This window comes from Ciconia boyciana, chromosome 2 (genome assembly GCF_034638445.1).
Source record: "Ciconia boyciana chromosome 2, ASM3463844v1, whole genome shotgun sequence".
Classification (NCBI taxonomy): Eukaryota; Metazoa; Chordata; class Aves; order Ciconiiformes; family Ciconiidae; genus Ciconia; species Ciconia boyciana.
Genome location: NC_132935.1, coordinates 100,210,464 through 100,223,261, shown reverse-complemented (window position 1 = coordinate 100,223,261; position 12,798 = coordinate 100,210,464). Strand labels below are relative to the sequence as shown.

Genomic DNA, 12,798 nt, shown 5'->3' with positions numbered 1-12,798 from the left:
CGCAATGGCAGCTTACTCAAAATTGCATAACTTTCCTTAGCTTTTTTTGGACAATCGTCACAAGACTAATTTAAGTGAAGTTACTACAGGAGTTTCCATGATTTTAGCACTGATGATTTAGTCTGTTTACCTAATTCTGTATATAGTTTCTTTCATGGTTACAATATGCGTTGAGTATGTATTTTTATCTCCTTATACTACATAGCATAGATCATTATCTGCTGGAAACTGAACTTGTCTGTCTAGTGGAAAGTTCATATTACATACAGCATTTATGAAATCCCTGTTTTTCAACAAGGTCCATGTGTTAATTCTGAATATTTTAGAAATATGTAAGAATATTTTTAAAGATATCTTACCTTAATAGCTACTTATTTTGTGCAGTAACTGCTTTACATGTAAACATACACTTGTCTGAACCCTTATGCTTTCTTTACCACTTACCTATGGCTCAGAGCTGTTAATATTACAATTAAGTGAAACAACATAACTTTTTTCTGATAGTGTTTTTCATGTCTCCCTTACATAGATACACCACGAACAACAGTCACTAGAACAAGTGTTAGCCTTCTATCAGCTTGCACAGCTAACTGGCAGCAACACAGAAATTTATGTCGTCTGTCCATCTGAAAAAGAAAAATATCCTTGGGTATAGTCTTTAATATATTACAGTATCACTGATGCCAACGTACATGTATTTCATACCCAGATTTTGACAAAGCTTCCTAATCAAGAGTCAGAATTTGTGGAAGTATAACAGAATAGCTCACTGCAGAAAGAAATTAGCTTGTTCTGGTAAACAACACCGCAGTCAACGCATCTTCTCTTCAACCACCTTCCCATGTATGTTTTCCTTTTCTTAAGTAATGCTATGATTCTGAGAGATAACACAAAAGAGCACTGATCCTCGGGTTTTGTTGACCCCCAACAAAATTTAAAGAGCTGTTATCCTGATGCTAGACTGTACTCATTTCTTTAAACCTCCACTGCTTCATCAATGCATGGTTTTGTGGCAGTTTTGATTTTTAAGCACTCTCTAGGATGCTTGCAAAAAGCTTCAGGTCCAGAAATGCAGTACACAAAGCATCACAGCTGCAATGGGCAGAAAGAGACACCTACTGCAGCTCATGTTTCCATGCAAGTTGTCCACCGGTATGCAAGAAAATGAAAGGAATCTTCAAAATTACATAGAAAGGACCATCATTCCTCTCACAAACCAATGGAAAAAAATATCACTGCTCACAATACATCAGCACATTAAAATTATGAAGCTAGTTATATGAAAAAATTACTTTGAAAGCTTTTGCTCTGATTGCTCCCCCCCACCCATTTTTTCCAGAGGCAAATATCCCCAACACATCCAGTGTGGAAGGAAAGCACTGATGTTACCACTTTCTGCCTATTAGTCACAGGCAGGAGAAAATTACTCCAGAAAAACAGTTCTATAGCCAGAAATCTACAGAAGCAGCAGAGAAAGCTTAAGTGTACAAGGTACCTATACTACAGTAATAGAAAATAGTAAGAATTGCTTTTGATTACTGGCCTCTTTGGACAGGTCTGTCTTCTCTCCCTTCCGTATTTTGGTCAAGAATACAACAGGTCTTTATCCATGCTCAATGTACAATTCAAATTTCCTTTCAACAAAAACATCTACCCTTCTTCCACGACTACTTAGATAACTTCAGAAGCACTGAAAGGGCCAATATTCCACAAGAAGATACTCTGCTTTCGAGACCTCTATTTGCAACTGATTTGTAGAAACAACATTTCACAGTGCTAAGCACATTCTTACTTGCTATCTTCCCTTATTCTCCTCACTGAATCTCATTTTCTTCCCTTGTATTGTATTGTTAGGGCTGAAGGATCCAGGAGGGAGAAAAGGCAGCAGATATTTTAGTGGGTTTTTTTTTCCCCAGTTCTCCGGTAGAAATGCCCTGATACCATTCGTTGCTTAGCCCAGTTAGCAACGCCAGGTGCCAGGCTGGTAACATATACATGGGGCTGCCCTAATAGCCACCTTCATTTAATTACCAGGAAAAAAAGATGGGCCACTTAAGAGGCCATTCACTCCCATTTGCAGTTAGGAGAAAGAAATGTGGATACAAGTTACATTGGCAGCTCTCCTTTTCACAGTCCTCTGGGCTAATCTAGGAACTCTTCAACCTTCATCACTTACTATTATTTAAGAGCTAGAGTAAAGGTATTTTATTATTATAACCTATTAACTGTGCTTTATGACTTCTGGTAGAGTATCCACAGTATTTCCTATGTTACCTATACTTCAGAAACATGCTGAGCCTCTTGTAATTTCCTTCAGGTAATAAATTTCTTTTTTAAACACTAAGGCAAAAGAGAGAAGTGAGGAAAAACAGGGATAGCACAAAGAAAGCTTGAAAATACACTTCTACGGTTACACTGACAGACCAGAGATGTTCCATCTCTAAATTCTAGTTCATGAGCAAAAAGAGTTGGTCAAAGAAAACAAACCAGCAGAAGGACTTGATGGCCATAAAGCTATGATCATCTTATAAGAAAAAAAAAAAACCAAAAACCAAACAAAACCAATCTGCTGCCACTAAGCACCAGAAAATACAAAATGTTTCTAAAAATACAAGGTCATAAAACACTGAACAAAAGCCAGGAAATTCAGAGTTGACTATTAAATAACATGTCCTTAAATCACTCAGTGCCTCCCAGAAACCTGCTTTATAGTCATCAACCTCCTATATTATCTTTGTATGGTGCATTAAACTTAGCATTTTTAACAGAGTATTTTGTATGTAATAATAAAGCCTCTCTATTAAAAAGTCTCTGAGAGTACATTTAATCCTTTCATGGCAGCCAAATCCTGCCATGTGTTTGTGTTGCCGTTTTCCTCCTCTGATTAAACAGTAACATGTTTATCGAGATTTCACTTGAATTTCTCCACTGTAAACTCTGAGAAAGGGTAATTGCAAGGTTGTTTTTTTCCCCTCCCATTACGTTCATTTGACTACAGACTGACAAAAGATCCAGTTCTTCACAGCCAACTCAGAAGTGGTTTTGAATCCGCAACACTTCTACTTTAGGACTTGGGCCTAGAACACCAGATGTGTCTGTGTTTTTTCAGGTCAGAGTGTACGTTTATGTTTCCAGGTTTTATGACATTTCATAACAATCAACACAAGTTTTTCTTCTATTGCCTCTTGCTGATTTATACAAACGCATACTCCTCTGATTTTTACCTTTTTTTTTTTTTAAATCAGTAACTGTAACTATGAAACGTCTAGGCAGAAAGTTACAAAGTCACCTTTAGTAATATAAGTCCTGTTGTCATTCCTTCCCTCAAATCACTCGGTAGTCTGTACAACAGTTAGGCAACACTATTACCAGTGACTTTAATTCCATTTTTCACAGTTTAAAAATAAACCGTGTTTTTCTCTGTGCTTTCCCCTCCCGTCATTTCCGTGTTTAATAGCTTAACGCTTGCTGCTCTTAACTCCATTTAACCCTTGCTCTTCTCGAGAGAAAAAAAAAGCCATTTCTTGTCTCGCTCATTACCATGAACAGGACACGTCACGCCGATTCTCCTTTATTCTCCTGCCTCAGACCCAAACCTTCTGGTGATACCTGAATCCATGGAGGAAGTCTCAGAGTTTACATAATGCCCCCTCCAGAAGCACAAGGAGGCGGGGGCGGCCCCTTGTCCCCCCCGCACCGCGACAGAAACGGGGGGAGGGGAAAGGAGAGAAAATAAAGCAGAAAGAAGGAAAAACAAGACCCTTCTCTCCACGCTGCGGGCAATTCAGGGGATCAGAAAACACAGAAGGAGAAGAAAGAGGGAGAGGAGCGTGTGTTATTTCCTGTTATTGTTACTCCTGTGCCCACTGCCCGACGGAGGGGTCGGGCCGCTGCCCCCCGGCCCGCAGTCCCCGGCCCAGGGAGGGCCCCGGCGCTCCGCCGGGGCAGGGGGGGTCGCGGCGGCCCGGGCCGGTCCTCACCTTTGTAGTGTACCCGCAGGTTGTTCTGGGAGAGGCCGATGTAACTGAATTTGTCCTTCGGGCTCCAGGAGCGGGGCAACGGCGTCTCCTGCTCGTCCACGGCCGGGTAGAGCCTCTTCAGCCGCCGCTTCAGCTCCTTCTCCTGCTCGTTCAGGGCCGGGTCGCCGTGCGGGAACGGCGCCGGGGCGCTGGTGCCGCTGCTGCTGCTGCTGCTGCTCCCCGCCGACAGGCCCAGCGCCGCGCCGGTACCGCCGCCCCCCGTCGCCACGGGCCCGCTGCCGGCGGCGGCGGGTGGCGGCGGCGCAGCGGTGGCCGGCGGCGGCGGCGGGTGGAGCAGGAGCGCGGCGGCCGGTGCGGGGCCGGGGTTGGCGGCAGCGGCAGAGGGGATCCCCGGCGCCGGCGGGGGAGCGGCGGCCACCGCCAAGGGGAGCTGCGGCGGCGGCGGCTGTTGTTGCTGCTGCCCGGACATTCCGGCCTCCTCCTCCGCCGCCACCTCCCGCGGTCGCGACTGTCACCGGACGGGCCCGGGGCGGAGCGACGGGCAGGCCCGGGCGCTGCGGAGCGAGGCGGCCGCCGGCGGGTCGGGCCGGCGGGTCACCCCCCACCGGAGCGTCTCGGAGAGGGGGCGAGGTGGGGGGGCGATGGCGACGGCGGCAGCCCGCGGGGCTGCCCGATGGGAGCGGGGGGCGTCGCGGGGTGCGGCGGGGCCGGGCCGGGCCGGGCCGGGCCGAGGGAGCCGCGGGCGGAGGGAGCGAGTGAGGCGGGGAAAGCAGCGGCACCGCGCGCCGGGCGGAAGCGAGGCGGGCGGAGAGCGCGCGCCAGGCGCCGCGGCAGGGCTGGCTCCCCCCTCCCGTCTCGCGCGCGCGCGCGCGCTCTGTCCAGCCCCGGCGCGAGGCGCCGCCGCGCGTACCCCGTCAGCTGAGCCCGGGTGTCTGCCCCGCCCGCCCCCTCCTCCCGCGCCCGCGACGGCGCGAGGGCGGGGAGAAGGGGCGGGGCGTCCGGCCTCGGCGGGCATGAGGCCGGGCGGTTGGGCGGGCGGCGCGCGCCGAGGCGCGAGGGCGGTGGCGGGAGGCGGCGAAGCGCTGAGGGATGGGGGAGAGGCGTCGCGGCGGCAGCAGCAGCAGCAGCTTGTGCCGCCATCGGTGACGGGTGGAGAAGGTAGATGGCGGCAGGCCAGCCTCGCGCCTGGGCTGGCTGGGAGGCTGCCTCCCGTCAGGCCCGGCCCGGCCTGGCCCTGCTGCCGCCCTCGCTAGGGGTCGTGGGCAAGGGGAAGTGCCACCGGGAGCAGGGCAGGGCGGCCCACAGGAGGCGGGAAAGCTTGCGAATGCCTCGGCTGACGAGGACAGGAGGAGCGGAACAGTGCTCCTGGGGGGTTAGTTGGGCTTTTTTTTTCCTCCTTTGGTTTGTGCTTTGGGGGATATTTTTACCTATACTTAATGTCATTGATTAATGAGCAGTTGCCTGCACTGATACTTTCACATGGCAGCAAAAAAAGGGAAACATCTACAGACAGGCAAGTATGACTTTGAAAACATCAGAAGAGGGAAGGGGATTTTACAGGCAGGTCTGGAACCTGAAATGTTGGGCACTTCACAAACCATTTCCAGCTGCCAGCGTGTTGGAGAACAAGTACGGAAGCAGGAAATAGAGGAGGTTAATTATGCTTCACCTGTGTGAAATGGCTGGTGAGGTAATGCAGGTGTGACACTCACAAAGGCTTGTAAGAAGCTAAATATTTCTCACCTATAGTCACCAAAATACCCTGTTGCATGAGACCACTCCATGATGCCTAGTAGCATCTATGGCTGGACAAAATGTGATAACCTAAAAATACCCTATCAAAAGGAGCTGCAAACTGTACAAGAGTAGAAATGCCTAGGGATGGACAATCAAAACACATGCTGAATCATGCCCAAGGGTCAATCACCCCAGCACTGGTATGCTATCTCCCACTAGATCGAAGTTTGCTTTCTAGTATCTATAGAGGTTGCTGTAAACCATGAAGCTTAGTAGTTTAGAGTTAAATTTAAAAAAAAATACAGTATTTGGCTAACATCAACTTTGGGGGATATATTTGTTATGTGCGTAAGTGTAACTGTGTTTTAACTCTTTTTTGAATTTTAATAAATTTTTTGCCATAGCTACTTCCTGAGTTGTGGCTCACTTAGCATTTGTGCAAAAATATTTCATGTCACCCATTTTGAGATTGCCACCATCAAGTTCCTGTTTCTTGTACAATAAGACAGGAGAGCAGGTGCTTCGGTGCTTAATTCTTGACATTATTCCCTACCTTGATTGCTTTTATCCTGTCATGTACCACCTTCCCAGGATAAATAATTCAAATCTATCAAAACATTGGTTTTTATAAAAGCCTTTTCCCCAAAACATGCCTGCAGACAGACTCATCCACATCACTTTTTCTGAGGTAGGATATACTGTAGACTATGCCAGAGGAGAAAATAAATACCTTTATGTAGAGGTATTTCAAGACTTGGTATTAACCAGTATGTTATTTATTCCTCCTGTGTTCTATTAGCTTATTTGTTTTCTGACTACGGCTTCGTGAGGATTAGAGAGAGCACACAGATATTTACATAAATGCCCAGTTTCTGCTTTTTAGTTGACGTAAATGAATTAGAACTTGTCAGATTTAGAAGCGGTACTCATGTTCCTCTTTAACATGCGTTATTTTGCATTTTCAATATCGAACTTAATTCACCGTTACATGATCCATTCTGTTTCTTCAGGACTTCCTCGTCATCACAGTCCCCTCTTGTCTTGCTTAACTGAAATAATTGTGACAGCTGCAAATTTTACTATCTCACAATACAGTCCTCTTTCTTGATCAAGTGCTAAATACAGCAACAATATGAGACTTGCTACAGAGCCCTGAAGCAGGCTGTCGTTAACCTTCTGCCATCACAGAAACTCGCTGTTGAATTCTGCTCTTTGTTTTCCATCTCCAGTTTTTGAGCCATGATAGTACTTTTCTTCTTTCCCAGTGATTACTTAGCTGCTTGAGTCATCTCTGGCTTAGGGATTTAATCAAAGGCCTTCTGAGACACTGTAAAACATGAACTAGTCCACCAAAATATCTTTGGTTTTCAGGTGGCTTTTTTTTGACACTGTCGAAGAATTTCAATAGATGGATCCGCCAGAAATTATTTTGCTTTACAGAAAAGCCCAGTTAGGCCTAATTTCAGATGCAGAGATTTTCTTCTGTATGCTTGTTTTTCATTTATGTTTACTTTTAGTGACCGTTTCAACCAAATAAAATGCAATCCAAGCATTCCAGCAACTGAGGGTATTTGTTTGGCCTCCTGTTGGACATATCAACAGGGTGTCAACATGTCGGACACAGGTTTTGATGTGAGTGCAGGTGATCAGTTCCCTCCGTCACTCCAGGACCCAGGTCCTCCAGGCAGACATGCTGCATGGGCATCAGCTCACTGTCAGTACGCCCGTCAGCTCTCCTCGGGGAACCCAGAGCCAGAGGAGAGGGGAGAGCAGCCCCTGACTGACACCCTCCAGGCACCATCGGCAAGAATAAAGCTCTCCTGATTGCACAAGCTCATCCTCTTCTCGCAATGGAGTGCTCTGCATGGCCTCGACATTGCTGAGGTTAATTTAACTCCTGGATCCTGTGTTGGCTGCTCTCTGTGTTTTCATTAAGAGTGGGTAAGTGGGCTATGGCCATCTACGCCAGTGATGCCAATAGCGTTCTGGCTGTCATCAAGAAACAGAAGCAGGATTCTCCTTGGGAGTCTATTTCTGTGCGTGTCCTTTGTCCCCCCTGTAGGACCGATCCCCCCAGTTACACATGAATTTAGTTACGTGTGTTATGGCTGCCAGCCTGACAGATTTCCAGCCACTTTCTCACTGAAATCTAGTATCTCCCATTTGTAGTGACAGTAACTGTTTGTTTGCTGTTCTTTGTTTAGTATTTCTCCTGGTTCAGTTTTTCCAATGCATAGTTGCTTTGTAACTTTCTGAATTAAATTTTCCCTGCTTCAAGAAGCTGCTTGGAAATCAGCAGTGTGTTATTTATTGTTGTACCTACTGTGCTGAATTACTGGTCCTAATAAGAAAAGAAAACCACTAAGAAGTAGGCTATGATATTTCAACAGTGTTAAGGATAGATCTCTTCAAGCTACCTGAAGGATTTTTTTGCTGAGCCCTTTGCTATTTGGACTACTTTTTTTCCTGCTAATTTAATTGCTCATATATAGGATAGGCTTGATGAACTGACAAATGAAAGACTTGCCAAAATGAATCACGTATGAATTACAGGCCGTCATCAGCTATTAAGCTGGTTGAATCAAATGGTAATCAAGTTGCAATTTACAGTATTATTATATTGCTGTTCACACATAACGTGGTGCTTCTGCTTTTATAAAACTGAGCAATCCGCTAATAGAAATATTTTTGTTGCATGAGTCAACTATACCTGTGCCTATCTTAGGTCAAGAGTGATTAGAAATCTCTCTTGTTTATCTTGTTTGCCAATGCTTCAGTTGTGGTATTTATATATATAGGGAGAGATATATACATGTATCTATCTAGTTTTGGTACTTGAACACCAGCACATATACACAGCAGGAGCAGGCTTGTTCTCTGTATTCCATTCTTACCTTTCTGGTATGTTCATGGGCACTGTGATCTATGGGGACCCCAAGTTTTGTAGAAGTATGATCCACTCTTTGTACAAAATCTCACCAAATTTAATCTCTGTATTCCAATTTCTTTGAAGTTCTTTGCATTTTGTTACTGAGTTTAAAGTTTATTCATAGTTAACTTCATGCTTTTCTTCCAAAGTTACTATTCATAGCTCTTTACCATATCCTCTTTCCACACTGAAGAACAATTATTTTTTATCATTTTCTGGTGCATAGGGTGGTTTTTTGCTCAGTGTTAAAAGGCAGCTTAAGGAGAACTGAAAATCTCTTCCTCGGGATAGATCATAAATAGATTTTATAGTCCCCGCTGTCTGGGCTACTGTACAAGCACCGTATTCTAACTAAAATGTCAAAATGAGCACAGAAATAAAATGGCCTCCAAGCTGAATAGAATGTGTTTTATTCACAAGGCAAATTTGTGCAGAGGCAGGATAGAAAATATGATGAGAAACATTGGTTTACTCCTTTTGTGAAAACAGATATCAAACTATAACACTATTAGAGAAGCGATTCTCAGCTAGCAGGTCAAGATCCATTTCTGAGTCATCATGAATTTCTGCCGAGGGTGGAAGCAAGCTGGCATGATTTAAATGTTGAAATATAAGAAAACCCATTGAAGACTGACTGAAAAAAAATCACAGTGACCAGAATTTCTACAGTAAAAGAGTTTGTTTGGCCAGATCAGCCTGGACTAAAAAATCCCTTTGTGGTATGTAACCAAGTGAAGTGAGGTTGAAGGACAGGAAAAGACAAAATGAAAGAAGAAAAGAACTAATCATCCAGCCTCCTTGGACTGACTGAAGCACTCTGCGCTCCTTTTCCCCTTGCCCTGGCTGGGTGTATCAGCAGCCTGACTCCTGCGAGCGGCTGGAAGAGTTCCAGTACCCTTTTAACTAACAAGGGGCAGGTGGGTCACAAAACTGCCAAGTTTGGAAACTGCTGTGTGGCCGGGCACCATAGGACATCTTTTCTATGATGTTTAGGGTGGAAATTTACAAGTTACATGCTTTCGGTAAACATTTTAAAGTTCCCCTGGCAAACCAGGCAGTGTTTTGTTTCCAGTCCGTGCATTGGTAGGGTGCCCATTACCATAGATGAACAAGCTCAAAGACTGCAGGCTTTCAGAAACACGTGGGATGTGTCAAGCTGACCCACTTCTTGAAAGCCAGGCTAGGCCTTTGTGAAATGTCCTGTACTTGTTAGATGTTAGGATGTCAAGAATGTTTAAGTCTCCACTGACGGCATAATTATTGTTATGGTGTTTATAGAGGTGGGAGGGCCCTAAGGGAAAGGAGGCCAGAAAGGAGAATCAGGAAGTGAGATGAGTAAGGCTCCAGGAATTGCACGCAGATGGAGTTTCGTCGTGCTTTTTTCTTTAGCTCACTTGGCTCTTCAGTAAAATAGATGTTTACATATGAGAAACTATTTTTTTCCTCTCTGCATCTCTCACACCTACAAATTCAAATGTTCCACATGCTAATCTTAGTGGCAGCAGTAGATTTTAAATGGACTTTAGGAATGTGAAACTGTCAGGTGAAAACACTGAGTTTTAATAATTTTTAGTTAGTATAGCTGCTCCCAGTCCTACTGCCAATCTGTGGTTTGCCTCTTTCAAATCTGTTCCAGGGAAACAAGCTAGCATGAAATCCTGGATATCTGCTGAAATCTGAAATCCTGAAAATCTGCTGCCCTTGTTAGACAGTAGTATTTTACTGTACAGGACTGAGCATTATGTTACAATTTATGGAATATATTAAATATACCAGAAGCCTGTAGGATGTACAGACAGTTGTCTCCTTTTATTTTAAGAGTACAAAAACATGCATCTACAAAGCACATCGTCTGACAAAATACAAAATATTTTTCTAACTTTGTTCAGTCATAGTAACCTTGGAGAATACTTGCATGACAGAGCAATTAAAATATTTCAAACAAGGTCATGATTTTGCAGGTGATTGTTTTTAAGATTAACTTGCCATTATATGTGCTGTCATGATTGCAATGTATATGCTCAGAAGCTTGGAGGAAGAGTAGCTTCCTGTTCTAGTACATATTATTATTATTATTATGATCAGCAATTATTGTTGTTTGCCAAGCCACGCCTATGCTAACCTCTGTCATCAACAATATTGTTTAATCAGCTTAGAAATGACTGAATCTTATCTACTTGGCAACTTCTTTTAACTTACCTTATGAACTTACCTGTGTGAGGATGCTATAGAGTAAGATATGAAAATCCTTACTACATAAAAGCTGCAGTATTGCCACTGATTCGTTACAGCTGCATGGTACTGCCCCCCTTGAAAGTGTCTTAATAATGAAGTCAGTTTTCCTTTCTAGGAATCAAAATGCTGAGAAAGATTGAGAGGTTATCTGACCTCCTCTCCATGGCTAGACCAGCTATCCCATGAGCATTCCTGACAAGCACTTGCTTAAACTCTTCTTAAAACCTCCTGCGACTGATACACTAACAGGTTTCTCTTATGTTTTGGCTAGTAACAATGTAAGGGAATGCTTGAGTGGTTTGAAAATACATATTTAATTTGGATAGTCTGAAAACTAAATGGAATACAAGCATTTATGTTGTTTTAGAAAAAAATTCAACAGTGCTTTTTGAAACATAAAATTTAAGTTTTGATCCAGATTTGCATTGCAACAGTAAGTGTTCAAAACTCATGAGTCAATGCCCACCCACAAATGAAGTTGGCTTAAAAGCCCATTTTCTTAAAAATAAGACATTTAGAGAGGATGGGTAGGTGGTTGGTTATTTGCCATCTGTTTTCTGAGCTTTTAGGAGACCTTCCTTTCATATTTACAAGCTTTTGCCATACAGAAGAATTAAAAACTTGCTTAAAAATATAAAAGCTGGGATTCTTACTGCAGTCCCTCAACTTTGGCAGCTGAAAAAAGTATTGAAGGATTTGCAATGAAATAATGAAAATCAGCAACACCTAGTTTGACTTGACAGCATTCTTCTCTGTGTTACAGCTTTGTAGAGGAACAAACAGTAATCTGTATATATTAAATATGAGGTGATCTGTATATTTGGTATATTTTGAGAAAGGTCGAGGAAAAGTGTGGAGTGCAAATCTTTTTCCATCTCAAAAAGCTCTCCATTGTATATTGCTAACTTCAGTTCACTGCTCTGTTTCTTAAGGTAATTAATGTATAATAATGCTTATTAATAGGCAAATACTGTCTGTACTCCCAGGCCCTAGTAGGTTAAGTCTCATGGTAGAGAGGAATTTATTTTTAAACATAAAGATTGCAGGAAACTAACAATTCAGTGTTGTCATGGATTTGTCACACTTGGCTAGTTCTTGGTAATTAAAGGAAGGTTTTGATAAACAACTAGTTTGCTCAATTTTAATGGTCTGTGGTTAGGAGTTCTAGGATAAACTTGCTTGTTAGAGACTCCTTATTTCTTCTAGTAAATGTTATGTTGTTGACCTGCCAAGCAACTTTGACTAAACTCTGTGAAAGCAAACACCTCCTTTTATATAGTGCCTTGCAGTTAGCTGCCGGACTTGTTGAGAGCGCAGTTCTAGCAACTTGCAAGTTTACTGAAGTGCCATATTAAATTCATATGGCAGGTAGCATTTATCCCCAGCTCTGAACAAACCCTTACAAAAGTGCAGCCTGTAGGAGGCCATATGTTGTAGAGAAGGTCATTCTCTCTAACAATAACCAATAGCATGAAGTTGTATTGGAGAACCAGCTCATTAGAGCAATACAAATCATACATGAAAATCCTATCCTTAGCTGAATTAAGTTAGATTTTTCTTGTTTGCTGCACCAACCAGCCTGGATTTTTAGATGAGGGTCCCTGCTAAAAAAAAGTTCATTTGAGACTCTGAACAACCGGAAAATGCATTTCTAAAAGTTGTTGCCAGACTGCAGAAAGGTACAAACTGGTGCATAGAGAGACATGTTTCAGTTCTGATCGACGTGAGGTTCCTGGGCTACACAGGCCTCTTAGCCAGTGAGTGACACACTGTGGAAGCATACCAGAAGCCATCAAGCACTACCATTTCTCTCTGCAGAATGCTTGCACTGGTCATGGATCAGCTGGTGGTGAGCTTTACTGGGAACAAATCCAGCATGCCCAGTAAGAGCGTTCTGTGTCAGTACTACAAGCAGGA

The 12,798-nt window shown here is 43.7% G+C and overlaps 1 protein-coding gene across 2 annotated transcripts in view; it reads right to left on the bottom strand.

The window, feature by feature from the left end:
• Positions 1–4,894, bottom strand: part of RANBP9 (RAN binding protein 9) — a 42,173-nt gene extending 37,279 nt beyond the window's left edge. Inside the window, exon 1 of one of the 2 annotated variants that reach the window (XM_072853351.1) lies at positions 3,981–4,894. In XM_072853351.1, the coding sequence (XP_072709452.1) occupies positions 3,981–4,449 (469 nt within the window). In that variant the 5' untranslated portion in view covers positions 4,450–4,894. The remainder of the gene's footprint in view (positions 1–3,980) is intronic. The other variant, XM_072853350.1, reaches the window with a different exon arrangement.
• Between the last annotated feature and the right edge of the window lie 7,904 nt (positions 4,895–12,798).